A 15442-nucleotide genomic window follows, 5' to 3' on the forward strand; every position below is an offset into this window, starting at 1 on the left:
TTTCCCCCTCAGTGCGCTTCGCTGTCTGATTATGGATTCCTAAGCATGCCATGGGGAGGGTGAAATTCTTCTCAACGAATTACTTCTTGGACTGCCCCCAGTACGTTTTCCACATCTCAGCATCTCACCGTCTACCACATCTTTCACCTCCAGTATTCTATTCTCACTCACACTTTACAGCCCACCCAAGCACCACGCCCATGTTTCAGTAAATGATCACACTGCTTTGTTCACTCAGACTTTGCCGAGAGCCATGGCGTCCGGTTTAGCTCACTTGGCTAGACAGCCGCTCTTTAATCTGAAGTGAAGCATGGGTTCAATTCACAGGCCGAATAAAATTAAGGCACACTTTCTCAACCTTGTCCGAAATGTGGTGATCCGTACGTTAAATCGTTATCGGTCAGCTCTCCCTCTCAAAGGGGAACGAGGCCTGTGGTCAGTTGGGGCTTTTGAGACTTTGCTTATCGAACAATTTTTAATGTTCGATTACTTGAACGTCAATATCAATCCATCATTCTCTCTCCCCTATGGATTCTTTACCATCAATCGTCCCTTATGTTCTCCCTGGAAGTAAATTCTCCAACGCATATGCAAGTCCACCCCTGTACTTTGTCAGTTCAAGCGATATCGTTAGTCCCATCATAACTGGGATTAATTTAGTGACTCGTTATTTCCTGTGTCGCTCGGCGACCACATTTCTGTTCTCCATTCTAACACTATGTCATTCTGTATGTGCCTCAGGGGAAGCTATCTCCAAACTGGCTTACAATTCCAACTGTACTATCAAAATTACAACTGTCTAGCTGGACAAAGTGAATCACCATCGGCCCTTCTCTTGCCGTCCACAGCATTTTACTATTCCAGGGTCATCATGAAAGTCAAAGACACATGTTAAGTTCCATAATCGAGTATAGATATTCTTCTGAATCCCGTGAGAGCTGTATAATCTGCCTTCACCTCCAGCTGGCGCTATGAGCTCCTCGACCACCTTGTCAGGAAGAATCAGATCTCCTGGTAAACTGACTGTGCCACAAGCCTCGTCCCTTCGATCTAACATTCTCCAACCCCCATTTTGCAACCGTCGCAAAGCCCCCATCTTTCCAGCATTCAATTTGGTCTCTAATTTATTTCCTATCCATAATCGTGCCTTAATTGAACTTCTGCTTGCCACGAATCCCATCTCCTGCTCCCTGAACCGAATTTCACCAACTCCACCACACTCGCTTGAAACCTATTCTCCGCCGGTGGGATTCTCCAATTTGCTGGGGTCTGGTGGGTTCCCAACAGCGTGCGGTTGCCCCACAATGGGAAACACCGTTGAACGGACGCGTAATGGTGAATCCCGCCGGTGGGTCGAGGCCGAAATGTGGCACGGGGCGGAGAATCCAGCCTGGATCCAATTATCCAGGACATCTCGATAACTCTGAGATATCTGATGTGTCCTGTTAACTATGGTTGCTTGGGAATTTCAGATCTTCATTGCTGTACTATCATTAGCAACAGCGCGGTCGGGCTGTAAAAGGCCTACGCTCTGCGATACTCGGTCGATGCTGCTTCGTCTCCCCAGCTGTTTACTCCTCCACCACGTTCTGCACAACTGACCTCTTTGAGCAATTGTTTGTTCGTTTGCTTCAATATTTTTTTCTGTGGTGTGTCGTCATTGTTTGACTGATAACGTTCGAGTGAAGCGCCGCAGACCTCAAAGGCGCGATTTAAATAATATCTGTTGCTGCAATATTGATTATTAAAGCATGCCGAGATACTGCCGCTATTAACTTACCTGGAAATATGCTGTAATGTTACGATATGTTCGATGCGTCCTTTGCCAGACACTCACAGGAGAAACTTCAATTGGACGCAATGTTGTCTCATCTTGAAAGTAATGTGTAACTATCTGTAATTAATGATGACATTCCATGTGTATTGCTTTGTTAGAGTCTGCCTTGGAAACCAAAACAGCACGTAAGTGTTTACATTGCTGTTTTGCTTATTAATAAAACGTGAAAACATTCATTGGCAGCTGTATGAGTATCACTGACATATCTATTTTTCAGTGGTCCTTCACACAACTGTTCACAACTGCACTGATCCTAACCAAACCAGCTGTCTTTAAAGCTACATGCATGCTGCGCCGTTGAAATCGGGAGGCAATATCGTCATCTAGACAGAATTTATATCCAGAATGTTCTCTTCCAGCGTAGGTCATATGTTTCGTTCTGGGCTAGATACATCAACAGACAAGATTCTCCTCTAAATTCAAGTCCTCGATGTGCCTGTTCCCCGGCGGTGCACTGTTCGCTGGTGGTAGGATACTCTACTCCTGTCGCTTAATTGTCCATCCTCGCTGTGCAGAACGGCAACATAAGTCGATGGCACTGTGGCTTCACAGCGCCAGGGTCCCACGTTCGATTCCCTGCTGGGTCTGTGCAGAGTCTGCACGTGCTTCTCGTGTTTGCCTGTGTTTCCTCCGGTTGCTCAAGTTTCCTCCCACAGTCCAAAGACGTGCCGGTTAGGTGGATTGGCAATAATAAATTGCCCGCAGTGACCAAAACGTTTAGGAGAGGCTATTGGGTTATGGGGATAGGGTGGAAGTGAGGGCTGAAGCGTATTGGTGCAGACTCGATGGAGCGAACGGTCTCCTTGTGCAGTATATCCGATCGACCGGTTGAATTTTCGTGGCGGTGACAGAGGAGACGAGTGATAAGCAAGAGAGGTAAAAAGACGCACGCTTTCAGCAGCGAACTGATTGGGAAATGTGCTGAGAAATTACATTCCAGGAGAAAAAACGTAAAATACAACAGGGAATTCTGATTCGTTTTATAGGGACCAGTAAAGGTAAAATAGATGGATACTTTCAGATCAAGTGATTACTGAACTCTGCAAAGGATAATAAAGCAATGCTTCCCAGTTCAGATGCTGCCGGGACAGGTGCTGGAGGGATCTTTTTGTTTTTGGCAATGTCTTAAGAACATTTCACAAACAGCCACCGTTTGACAGAACTTTTGCTTCCCATACCGAAAGCAGGACTTGTTTCCACAAATATTGCATCACAAAAAGGAGCCCCGAAGGTATTGATATCTTATGCTGGAATTAAGACGTAATATGTTCAAATTTTTGAATTAAATATATGGACCAGGTTTTATATAAATCATCGGGCTTGCGCAGAGGAACAATGGGAAACAATCTTTCATAGCACTCAGATTTTATTCCAGCAATAAATGGCGACATTATATTTCATACTAAATACATTCTTGTAAATCGTCATCAATGAAAGAAAAGAGTTAATTTCAAAGGAATATAAATCTATGTGATTCGTATCTTCTCCGTTTCAGGGATCGTCAAGCACAAATGAGTTTTAACGCAACATAATCATTACTCGTATGCCAGGACATTTCCATTCTACTTCAGTGCACACATTTCCATTGCAGAATGTTGCGTTGTTTATTCTGAAAAAAATATTTATGTTATTAACTCCTGGCACCATCTTGCACATCTGCCGTACCCTGTGAAGTCATCCAAGGAAATGGGCGATGGATGTTAAGTCACCAGCGAGGGCATCGATGTTAGTCAGGAATTACTGTACACAAACATGAATAAACCATTCTGTTCTCATTCTAGAACGTAGAACATACAGTGCAGAGGGAGGCCATTCTGTCCTTCGAGTCTGCACCGACACAATTAAGCCCTCACTTCTACCCTATCCCCGTAAACCAATAACCCCTCCTAACCTTTTTGGTCAGAAAGGGCAATTTATCATGACCATTCCACCTAACCTGCACGTCTTTGGACTGTGGGAGGAAACCGGAGCACTCAGAGGAAACCCACGCAGACACGGGGTTAATGTGCAGACTCCACACAGACAGTGACCCAGCGGAGAATCGAACGTGGGACCCTGGCGCTGTGAAGCCACTTGCTATCCAATTGTGCGACTATGCTGCTTGCATGTCCTGTGCATGAATACAGTCCCAATTCTAATTTAGTGGCCCATAACTGCCCTTGCAATTCTCCTCTCAAACTATTCAATTGCATTAAAGTTTGTCAGTTCAACTCGGGTTGTATAATATGTGCCAGTTTTCCAGATGATGCAACATCCTGCGAATGACTACATATTAAGAAAATTCGCTGGTGCTATTAGTCGGAGGCCCTGCAATTTACGTATTTGTGATCCATCTCTGCATATTTAACTATTTTCTGGGTATCAATACATTACCAAAACATGAATTGGGTACTATAAATTTATGTTAAAAAAGTGTGTGTATACATTCTCTTAATTTATATTTATTTCTCGTCAAAGTAGACAACAGCAAATGTCGAGCAGAAATGCAGCACATGTCGCAAAGTAAATTAGCAAGGAGGTATATTTGTGCTTGCAATTTCCATAAACTGTTTTATTAAAAAATTATACGGTTAATTATTTCAAAATAGTCTCATAAGACGTTATATCACGAAGACTACATTATTAATCCTTGTGATGCTGATTATCATTGCAGGTGCTTTGCAAACCCGTGAGTATGCAAAAGGATTTGTGTATATTGTGGGGAACCCTATCAACGTAAGCTTGGGGAAAATTATTTATTTCCTGAGGGGGGAGGTTCCAATCTGAAGAGGCATTTTGTTCGATCAATTTTATATCTGTTACTTGATCATGACTGTAATTAAATTAGCCAGTCTCTCTCACTCCACCCCTACCCCTACCCACTTCCTCCACTCACACACCCCCTCCCCTACCTCCAACCTCTCTCTTTTTCTCTATTTATCTCTCTCTCTCTAATTCTCTTAACCTTCCCTCCCTCTTCATATACACAGTCAATTTCATAGCCTGCTTTTCATTCTGTCACATGCCATCTTCACCTACATCTCTTAGAGTCTATTTTATATTTATCTAACATACAAACTTCAAGTGCTGGAAAATTTCAAAAGCTCAGACAGTATCTATGGACAGGGAAAGACAGTTAGTCTGGAGATTAGAAAGATTCTTCTTCAGGGCTGAAGAAGGTTAGAAATGGGATGGTGTTTATGGTGTTGAAAGAGGGCATGTTTCAAAAGGAAACCTCAGGGATAGAGTGATATTTTTCTCATCGCAATTATTCTACCTTCTCCGCTTGACCGCTGATCGCCGCATTGATCAAAAACTTATCTATCTCCGTTGTAAAGACACTCAGTAATTTGGCCTCCACAACCTACTGCGGCAAAGAATTCCACAGATTCCCCAACCTCTGGCTGAAGAAATTCCTCCTCATCTGTGTTTAAAGGATCTTCCCTTTCGTCTGAGATTGTATCCTCTGCTTGTAGTTTTTTCTGCAAGTGGAAAGTGAGAGAGTTTGAATAACAAAGGAGGCGTGGAACAAAAGACAAAGGGGATGGCAATGGTTGTAGAAAAGAAACAGATCATGTTTGCAGAGCAGGTGTTAATACCAACTTAAAAATGAGTTCGGCCTGAAATCAAGGCATGAAAATAAGGCAGAGACTGGCACTTAGCAAACAAAGAATCAAAATAGAATAGAGATATCATGGTCTGAAGTTGTTGAGCTCACTACTGAAAGGCTCAAATTTAAAACGTGGCGCTGACCTCAAGCGTTAGTTCACCTTCACTGGAAGTGCGCAACAGGCCTTGAACAGTGGATCTGGGTGTAAGGAAGTGAAATTGATATGGCTGTAGAAGTCGTGGGGAGAATAACGGATACTGATCAGCAGCTGGGCCCCAGATGGGGAGGCAGAGAAGTCGAGGAAGAAACAGATAAAGTTGGCACTAAGTGCAATTGAGACAAGGCTGGAAGAAAGAAAATAGAAGCGCTGTTGGTGTATTTCAACAATTCTAAGTGAGAGAAAGAAGGAGAATGATATAGTCATTCAGGTACTGGGAAGAAACATTTGGGGGGAGGTCTGAGAAGGACTGGAACAAGGAATGTTTGGCATACCGCACAAAAACACAAACATAACTCGGACTGCCTTTCTATTTACCTAATATTTCTGTCTATCTTTCGATATGCATACATAGATAATTACGCTTATTTTGTTCTTCGCCTTTCTCGTGCACATTGGTGCCTAAAGGGTGGAGAAAGGTGAATGTTCATTCAAAATGAATTACGCGAAAAGCACTTGTACAATTTCAGAATTCTAAAGCAAAGCATAAATAGCTTAGTTATTCTCATGCAGCAATAGTAACATTTCTGTTTGATAGTCATGCTGGTGTAAGTTCAATAATATTAGTGCACTTGGCGATTGTTCTGTCCCCATCTATTTACAATGAACCTTCAAATAATTAACATGCTTTCCACGTGACTATTGCGCAGAACATATTTGCGTCATTATCATTATCAACCATTAGCCATTAAAAGTAATAAGTGGCAAACCGTTCGATAGGTTGAGCCAGCAACGCGTGGTGTCGTGATGTTCCAGAAGTCATGACATGCGCTTACAAAACCATTCTGGAAAGTGAACTATTCTCCCAACGTTGTGGAGCACGAGCAGTTGCTTTAATCAACCAGTTAAAACCAACAAACATAACAGTCCAAAATGTTAATTGCAAAACGCTAATAATTAATTCTTAACTCCTTCAGCGGAATCATACCTAAATGCATACTGTTCCTTCGGCTCAAAAGGCGCAACAGCACATACATTGGTTGCAAAATTCGAAAACTTACAAAGTTACCAAATCACCCGTCCCTTAAAATCAATCACGGAACAGTAAATTTCCGGGACCTCCCTCCATGATGGGACAGCAAAGGTTAATCAACTTCCTCGGAGAACCAACAACATACTTGACTTGGTAAGGAAATGAATTTGGGAGATGTATTAATTATTATGTCGAGTCTAGAGTACAGTATGTGGGGATATACCAATATTACATATTTGATTTGTGTCTTTCAACTTGAAGATATAATCACCAGGGTTGCATCTAAATATCTAATTACTGCAAAGTTCAAACTTTGCATTTATATTTCTCTTACTCTTGCAGAGTACATTCCAGACGAAACAGTTGGCAACAATATGTTCACGTTTCCTGATTCGTATTACTTTTGAGAAAACAGCTTTATTGCCAATTTAAGATTAGGTAATATAACGACAGAGTTGTCAGCAACTATGAATCCATATTTATAAAGTTTCAGATTCAGTTTCGTGCGGCATTGGAACCACTTCTGGGATAGCAGGGACTACAAACTGGACGGGCTGTACCTGAGCAGGAATTTGACAGATGTCCGAGAGGGAGTAATTGCTAAGAGTGGTTGAGGTAAACGTGTATGATAGACTTGGGATAATGGAGCATGGTCACACGGCGACCAGGGATGGGAACTGAATGTCCAAGGATATTCAGTATTTAGGAAGGACAAACAAACGAAAAGACGGTGGGAAGCAGTGCCGATTAAAGACGAAATTAGCACAATAGTGAGAAAGGATATCAGCTCTGACAACGAAAGAGAAAATGCTGGGAAATCTCAGCAGGTCCGGCAGCATCTTTAGGGAGAGAAAAGAGCTAAAGTTTCGAGTCCGATGACTCATTGTCTAAGCGCTTTATTAGCTCTGATATTATGGAATCTTTATGGGTAGAACTGGGAAATAGGAGCAAAAAACGTTAGTGGGCGTCGTATATAATCACCCCAACTGCAGTGGTGATGTTGGAATGGCATTAAACAGGAAATTACCGACTCCTGTGACAAAGTAATATCTGTAATTAGGAAGGTATCTGTAATTATGATTTTAATCTACATATCGGGTCGTCTAATTAGCCACAATCCTGAAGAGGACTTTTTCCTGCAATGTATAGGGATGATTTTCTGGACCAATGCGTGAAGGATCCAACAAGGGAGTGGGCCATCCGATACTGGGCACTGTTAAGTGAGAAGAGAATCATTTGCAATCGAGTTGTGCGAGACACCTTGGGGATCAGCGACCCCCAATATGATGGAATGTTTCATCAGAATTCGGATTGAATTAGTTGATTCTGAGACTAGGATCCTGGTCTGAGGCGCAACTTGGTGTTGATAGATTGGGAAACGTTACTTAAAGGTATGATAGTGGATAGGCAATGTTGAACTTTCAAATGGCCTATGGGCGAGCTGCAGTAATTCTTTAATCCTGTTTAGCAAACAGGTAAAACGGGAATGGTGCCAATCCATGGCTTACCAGGGAAATTATAGATGGTATTAGGTCCAAGGAAGAAGCATTCAAATTGGCCAAGGCCAACACCAGGTCTGAGGATTGGAGCTGTTTAGATTTTAGAAAATAAGAATCAAAAGATTGGTTAAGAAGGACAAAATAGAGTACGAGGTTATGCAAGCAAGGTACAGCAAAACTGAATTTAACATTTTCTATCCGTACGTCAAGAGAAAAACATTGGTGAATTAAAATGCAGCTCCAGTTGAGTTAGAAACAGCAGAATGTATAATAGGGGATGAAGTTATGGCTCGTCAGCTAAACATATACTTTTATTCTGTCCTCAGAAATGAGGACATAAATCAAATACCAGAAACCTCGGGGAACGCAGGGTTTCACGAGAGGAAGAAACTGAAGGAGATCAACATGGCGGCACGGTAGCACAGTCGTTAGCACTGTTGTTCAACAGCTCCAGGGTCCCAGGTTCAATTCCCGCTTGGGTCACTGTGTGGAGTCTGCCCGTTCTCCCCATATCTGCGTGGGTTTCCCACGGGTGCTCTGGTTTCCTCCTACAAGTCCCGAAAGAGCTGTTGAATGAATTGGACATTCTGAATTCTCCCTCTGTGAACCCGAACAGGAGCCTGAATGTGGGGACTAGAGGCTTTTCACAGTAACTTCATTGCAGTGTTAATGTAATCCTACTTGTGACTATAAGAATGATTAGTAGTCATAGTAAAGAAATGGTGTAGAGGAAATCGATGGGATTGAAGGCTGATAAATCCCAAGGGCCTGATAATCTGCATCACACTTAACGAAATGGAACGAGAAAAAGTGGATACAGTAGTGGACCACTTGCAGGATTCTGTAGACTTTGGAACAGTTCAGATTGGCGGGTAGCTCAAGTGATAACACTATTTAAAAAGGGAGGAAGACAGAAAACTTGGAATTATAGACCAGTAGGCCTGACGTGAGTAGTGGGGAAAATTCTAGAAGCCATTATGAAAGATTTTATAGCAGAGCACTTAGACAATACTGGCACCATCGTACAGAATCACCATGGATTTATGAAGGGGAAAATCATGCTTAATAAATCTATATGAATTCGTTCTGGATGTAACTCTTAGAGCTGACGAGGGGGAGCCAGTGAATCTATGTTTGGACCTTCAAAAAGCTTTTCACGAAATCCCGCATAAGAAATTAGTGTGTAAAATTAAACAGCATGCGATTAGTGGTAGAGTTTTGAGACGGACAGAAACCCGATTGGCAGACCTGAAACAAAGTAGCAGGAATTAACGGGTCATTTTCAAATTGGCAGGCAGTGACTAGTGACGCACTACAGACAGCAGTGCTAGGACCGCAGTTATTCACAATATATCTAAATGATTTAGATGTGAGAACAAAATGTAATATCTTTAAATTTGCAGATAACACCAAGTTGTGTGGGAGGGTGAGCTATGAGGAGGATGCAGAGACCCTTCAGTGTGATTTCGATAAGTTGAGTGAGTGGGCAAATGATTGGCAGATGCAGTACAATTTGGAGAAATGAGAGGTTATCCACTTTGGTAGCAACACGAGAAGGCAGACTATTATCGGAATGGCGATTATTTCGGAAAGGCAGATGTGCAACGAGAGCTGGGTGGACCAGTCACTGAAGTTAAGCGTGTAGGTACAGCAGGCCGCAAAGAAGGAAAATTGTATGTTGGTCTTCATAGCTAAAGGATTCGAGTACAGCAAGAGGGATAGCTTGCTAAATTATACAGGGCCTTGCTGAGGCCACACCTGGATTATTATATGCAGTTTGTGTCTCCTTTTCTGAAGAAGAATATTCTTGCTCTAGATGGAGTGCAAAGAAGGTTTAGCAGTTGATTCCTGGGAAGGCAGCACAGGCGTATGAAGAGGGATTGAGACGGTTAACATTGTATACGCTGGAGTTCAGAAGAAAGAGAGGGGACCTCATACAAGCCTATCAAATTCTAACAGGACTAGACAGGGTAGCTGCAGGAAGGATGTGCCCAATGGTGGGCGTGTCCTGAACCAGTAACCACAGCTTGAGGATAATGGTTTGATACGGGGGAGGACAGAGATGAGGAGAAATTTCATCATGCAGTGAGTGGTCGGCCTGTGAAATTCATGACCACAGAAACATTGAATGATTATAAGAAGCAATTAAATAAAGCACTTCGGGCAAGGGGATCAAAGGATATTGGGGACACCCAGATTAGGCTGTTGGTTACATGATTGGCCATGCTCATAATGAATGGCGGAGCATGATCGAAGGGCCGAATGGTCTTCTGCTCTCATTTTCTATGTTTCTGTAATTCTCTAATTTAACCCCATCTATTGTGAAATATTGCAATATTAATACACGGTAATTGCGAGACAGTCAATGGGACAAATTGAATTCCGTAAAACGGTAGAAACCTTAAGGTATACAAAATTATGACTGGCATAGATAGTATAGCCCACAGGTATCCCCCCCCCCCCCGGCAGAGGTGTCTAAGAACAGAGTGAATAGGATTAGGATGAGGGGGGAGTAGTTTAGAGGGGACCTCAGGAAACATTCTTTAACACAGTCAGTGCTAAAAATATGCCTGAAAGGGTGCCTGAGAGGACGGTGGAGGCAGATAATCTCGTAACATTTACGAAGCACCTGAGCGAGCAGTTAAGTCGTCAAGGCATAGCTGGTTATGGGTCAAGTACTCGTAAATGGGATGAGTATAGATTGGTATCTGATGGTAGGCATATACATGCTTCACCGAAGAGTCTGTTTGTGTGACCCAATGATGCTACATTTGTTACCGTCTGCGATTTTTAAAATGTAACCATTTCTCTCAAGAATACTATCGATCTAAATTGCATACCTAAATATCTTTATGTAGAACAATGTGTTATCGTTTGGCGAAACATTGACCTAATCATGATGAATTACATTGAAGAAAGTTGAGCAAGTGTATAACAGGTTTCAAGAACTCAAGACACTGAGAGAATTATGCACGGCACTCAAAAACTATGGAATTAATTCTACCTTATTCGGGTGGGAAACTTAACAAATAATTTATAAATAACAAGGTCCCACAAATTGCAATTATATAAGAGTGTTTTAGCTTGGTATGTTACGGGGTATATCCTAGACAGGAAACATAAAAAAAGACCCCAGTTCTATGTCTCAAGGGTAGCTTTCATTCGCCTCAACTGACACATGAGGGGCTTTCATTCCACTGCAAGGGCAGACGAAGTGTATTTGTCATGACATATGCGAAAGATGGTCAACCGTGCATCGATCCCTCAATAATACACTGACGTGGCAGCCAAATTTATAGCTTGAAGCAGGTGGAGTAGAAGTTTAAACACACATTTTTTGCTCAATTGCGCGTTGAGAAAGTCTTTTAAAATTTCTGTTCGCGATTTTTTCAACCATGACTCATTCCAAATGAGTCATGGTTGAAAAAATCGCGAACAGAAATTTTAAAAGACTTTCTCAACGCCATTGCAGCAATATGTCCGCCTGTGCATAAATTGCCTGTTAGGGCAGCTTGCACTTTTAAATCTTCCAAGCCCATAAGTTTATTTGCTCAATTTTCTGCGCCATCTAATAGATGGCAGTCCCCATTCAAGAGGTTGGCGTCATGTTCTCTTTCATAGAGTCCACAGGAATGAATCCAGATTCCAAAAAGAAAAATGTGTTCCTTTCAAATCATAGAATCTCACTTTTCAAATCACAAATTGACGCTGCTTCCTCTGTAATGTGTTTTTCGAGATAGAGATCATAGTGTCTATTATTGAGTTCGCAAAGAATGATTATTCCTGGCATTTGAAACATTCGGATTTAGAAAGCGGGTCCATTGTAGCAAATCATATTTTTCTCAGGAATACTCTTGACAATTCTTTTTTCAACCGTTATTCCAATTAAACTGCAGCTGCCTCCTTAACTTAGCTAATAAATAAATTTCAAAACACGAGCCGTTTAGTTATCTTCTATTTTATGTTTTCCACACGTGTAGCATATTCCATGAATCCAGAGATTGACATTCCCTTATCAATGGTCATATTATTGATTTCCGAAATTTTAAAACAAACTGTCTTCTTTCAGGAATATGGTGAGCCTTAATGTGACTGCATGGAGTCAGAAGGATTTACACTTCCAATGTTCCCAAGCAGAAGCAGGGCTCTGAGCGAATTGCAAGCAGGTTTTCACCTCTCTTCACTCTGCAGTCATAACATTGTGTCCTTATTTTTCCCCTCCAGCCGATGCACTTAAAAAAGGTAAGATGGAGCAATTTGTCAAGGGTATAATACCATCTCTTCGTTTTTTTGCCTCTTCATAGATTCCTTGCGTGGCTTATACTTGAATGGAACCCGGTGAACAGATAATCACCAAACCCAAGTATACTTAAGCCTGCAACGTTCATGGAAATTTAACTGTTCTAATTGTGGGGGAATAATTTGAATTGAATACCGTTGAGGTTTTCATACTTTTTTCAATATTCTTTTTCAGAGAATGAGAGATTGAGGCTACAACTTGGTAAAGTATTAATTTGAGTAATGCGATTCTTTATTCTTTTACTAATATGTCCGTGCATATTTTGATTGTAAGATAATGAAGTTAGATTCTAATTATTATGACTAATCCTGTTGATTAATATTACATATGGAATTAACCGACAATCCTTTGCCTTCATCGCCGGGCACAGCAAGTGTTCTGATGAAACGCATGGGTGTTCTTTTGAAACTCGTCGAGAATTAATGATTGACAAAGATCATTGACACACTGGCCACAATCAACGAGGAGCTGGACTGCCTCCGACAACATAATTCCTTGTCTGCTTCGTTTAGTATGTTCTGAATTCGGCCCCGTTCAAAGGCAACGAGACAGGTAGAGAGAACATTGCTCAGCGTAATATCTAATTCAGTTCAGCTTTCACAATTTGCTATTTAATAGAAAGGCGGTAGCACACAATGTCAAAGCTGTTACGGTGATGATTTATGCACGTATCGTTTTCCACACGTTCTCAGAGTCGTGCTCTGAATTGATATTAAACAGCTACAGAAATAAAATGGCGGTGTTAAGTGATCGAAACTTGCAGGAGCACAATTTCTCTTACGTCCTTCGCACCAGTCCACCGATAGAATTCTCATTGAAGGAAGGATGGTAAACCATTGGAGAGAGTACTGTGAGGAAAGATGGAAATACCTCGTCTGTTTTCTTTTGAAAAAAGGAGGCTAAGAGAGGACATGATTGGGGTATTCTAGATCATGATGGTTTGGGACAGTGTACATTGTGATACACCTTTCCCACTCAAGAGTACACCTAGAACACAGAGTGAACAGATTCAAAATAATGGACAAATGAATAGAAGTGATGTCAGGAGTTTTTTTTTTAACCAGTGGGTGTTTGGAGACTGGTACAAATGTAGTAATATGGTGGTGGAAACAGAGTCATCGACATGCTAGAATTGGCATTGGATTGCTCCCTGAAAATATAAAATGCTCAGGCTTACTGAAGTAAGGCAAGGGAACGAATCCAGGTAGAATGCACTCTCAACGAGACAAAACGAGATCGACGAGCCGAACGGCCTCATTCTGCACGCAAACGATTCTGTGATTCCATGAAAGCAATGGATAGAATATTGATGTGAGCAAACTATTATTTTCTTTTGTGAAGCTTTAGCACCACATCACAATTTAGCAACGGGATGACTAAAAATCAGTTGACGCAGATGTTGAATCTTTTGTGAAATTCTTAGGAACATTTATTAGTGTTTCCAATTCGATGTTTTGAAAGAAGGGGCAGGCTGCTTGAATAAGTAATTAACAAAGGATCAAACAGCCAATCCATTTCACCAATTGTTCACCATGCATCTCATGGTGTCTGACATGGCTTGTTCAGGATTACTCAACAGCGCAAAGCTTATAAAGAAATGGAAATTCCAATTGATTAAAAAAGAAACAAATTCCATGGTAGCAGCCGGGCAGGAATAATCCTATCTTCGACTCCAAAATGCGAAATTTGCTATCCGCCCCACTCCTCCTCAACGACCCTCCGATTCCCACACCTTTCGTTATTTTGGCCTGAAATTTACTTTCCCAGAAGATCAAGCATGGCATGAAGGTTAAACTAACACCAGTAACAAATCCAAAATATTTAGTCACCACACTGCACAAAGAACTCTATCGCACCAGAAAGGGTCATGACGTGTGTCTTCAGCCTCGAGGCATGGCGATAGCTCAATATCTGCTCATGCTTCAACCAGACCCATTTTCTTGGCATTTTTCTTTATTCACGGCTAAAGACAATTATTTAATGATGTTTTACTCTGCAGCAAATAATTTCGTACTCGTGTCACGGAAATTGAATTCACCGGGATAAATAACGCATCTGATGCTTACCCTGGGCTATATGTTCTTCCTTCAATAGTTCAAAAGATAAAGGAACTCTCAGGTGAGCTATTCACAAATGGACGCACGCATGAAGAGACTGTATGTAACTTGTATTTTCAATATTTGTGTTGATTTGGTTCCGTGTGCCGAAGTATGTTATTTCTTACATTTCGGCGAAATAATACGGCGCATGGTCCGTGGGAGAGGAAGGTTGAGTGGGGGGGGGAGGAGGGGGAGAGAAGCACGCCAAACATGATGCGGTGTGGGCAGCGTGTCCATAAGACCATAAAAGCATAAGACAAAGATGCAGAATTACTTCATGGCACATCCAGACTGCTCCGCCATTCAATCATGGCTGATAGTGTTCTCATCCCCATTCTCCTGCCTTCTTCCCATAACCCATGGTCCCCTTATTAATCAAGAACATATCTGTCTCTGTCTTAAAAGCACTCAATGATTTGGAATCCACAGCTTTCTGCGGCAAAGAGTTCCACAGATTCACCACCCTCTGGCTGCAGAAATTCCTCCTCATCTCTGTTTGAAGGATCGTCCCTTTAATCTGAGATTGTGTCCTCTTGTTCTGGTTATTCCGACAAGCAGAAACAGCCTATCCACACCCACTCTCCCCAGGCCTCGCAGATTCCTGTATGCTTCAATAAGATCCCCCACATTCAACGGATCATTCTTGTGAACCTCTTCTGGACCCTTTCAAAGGCCAGCACATCCTTCCGTATATACGAGGACCACAACTGCTCACGATACTCAAAATGGGGTATAACCAGAGCATTAAACATGCCTCAGATGTACATCCCTGGTCTTGTATTCTAGCCCTCTCGACATGAATGCTAACATTGCATTTGCCTTCCTAAGCACCAACTGAACCTGCACATTAACCTTAAGAGAATTAGTGAACAAGGACTCTCAAGTCCCTTTGTGCTTCTGATTCCCTGAGCATTTCCCCAGTTATAAA

The 15442-nt window shown here is 41.9% G+C and overlaps 1 protein-coding gene across 1 annotated transcript in view; it reads left to right on the plus strand.

Moving 5' to 3' along the window:
• Positions 1 to 15442, plus strand: part of LOC119975530 (zinc-binding protein A33-like) — a 556168-nt gene that overhangs the window by 150794 nt on the left and 389932 nt on the right. Inside the window, exons 27-31 of the mRNA XM_038815321.1 lie at positions 1936 to 1962; positions 4491 to 4505; positions 12340 to 12357; positions 12590 to 12616; positions 14510 to 14533. Coding sequence (XP_038671249.1) covers positions 1936 to 1962; positions 4491 to 4505; positions 12340 to 12357; positions 12590 to 12616; positions 14510 to 14533 — 111 coding nt within the window. The remainder of the gene's footprint in view (positions 1 to 1935; positions 1963 to 4490; positions 4506 to 12339; positions 12358 to 12589; positions 12617 to 14509; positions 14534 to 15442) is intronic.

This window comes from Scyliorhinus canicula, chromosome 13, assembly GCF_902713615.1.
Source record: "Scyliorhinus canicula chromosome 13, sScyCan1.1, whole genome shotgun sequence".
In the NCBI taxonomy this organism is placed as follows: domain Eukaryota; kingdom Metazoa; phylum Chordata; class Chondrichthyes; order Carcharhiniformes; family Scyliorhinidae; genus Scyliorhinus; species Scyliorhinus canicula.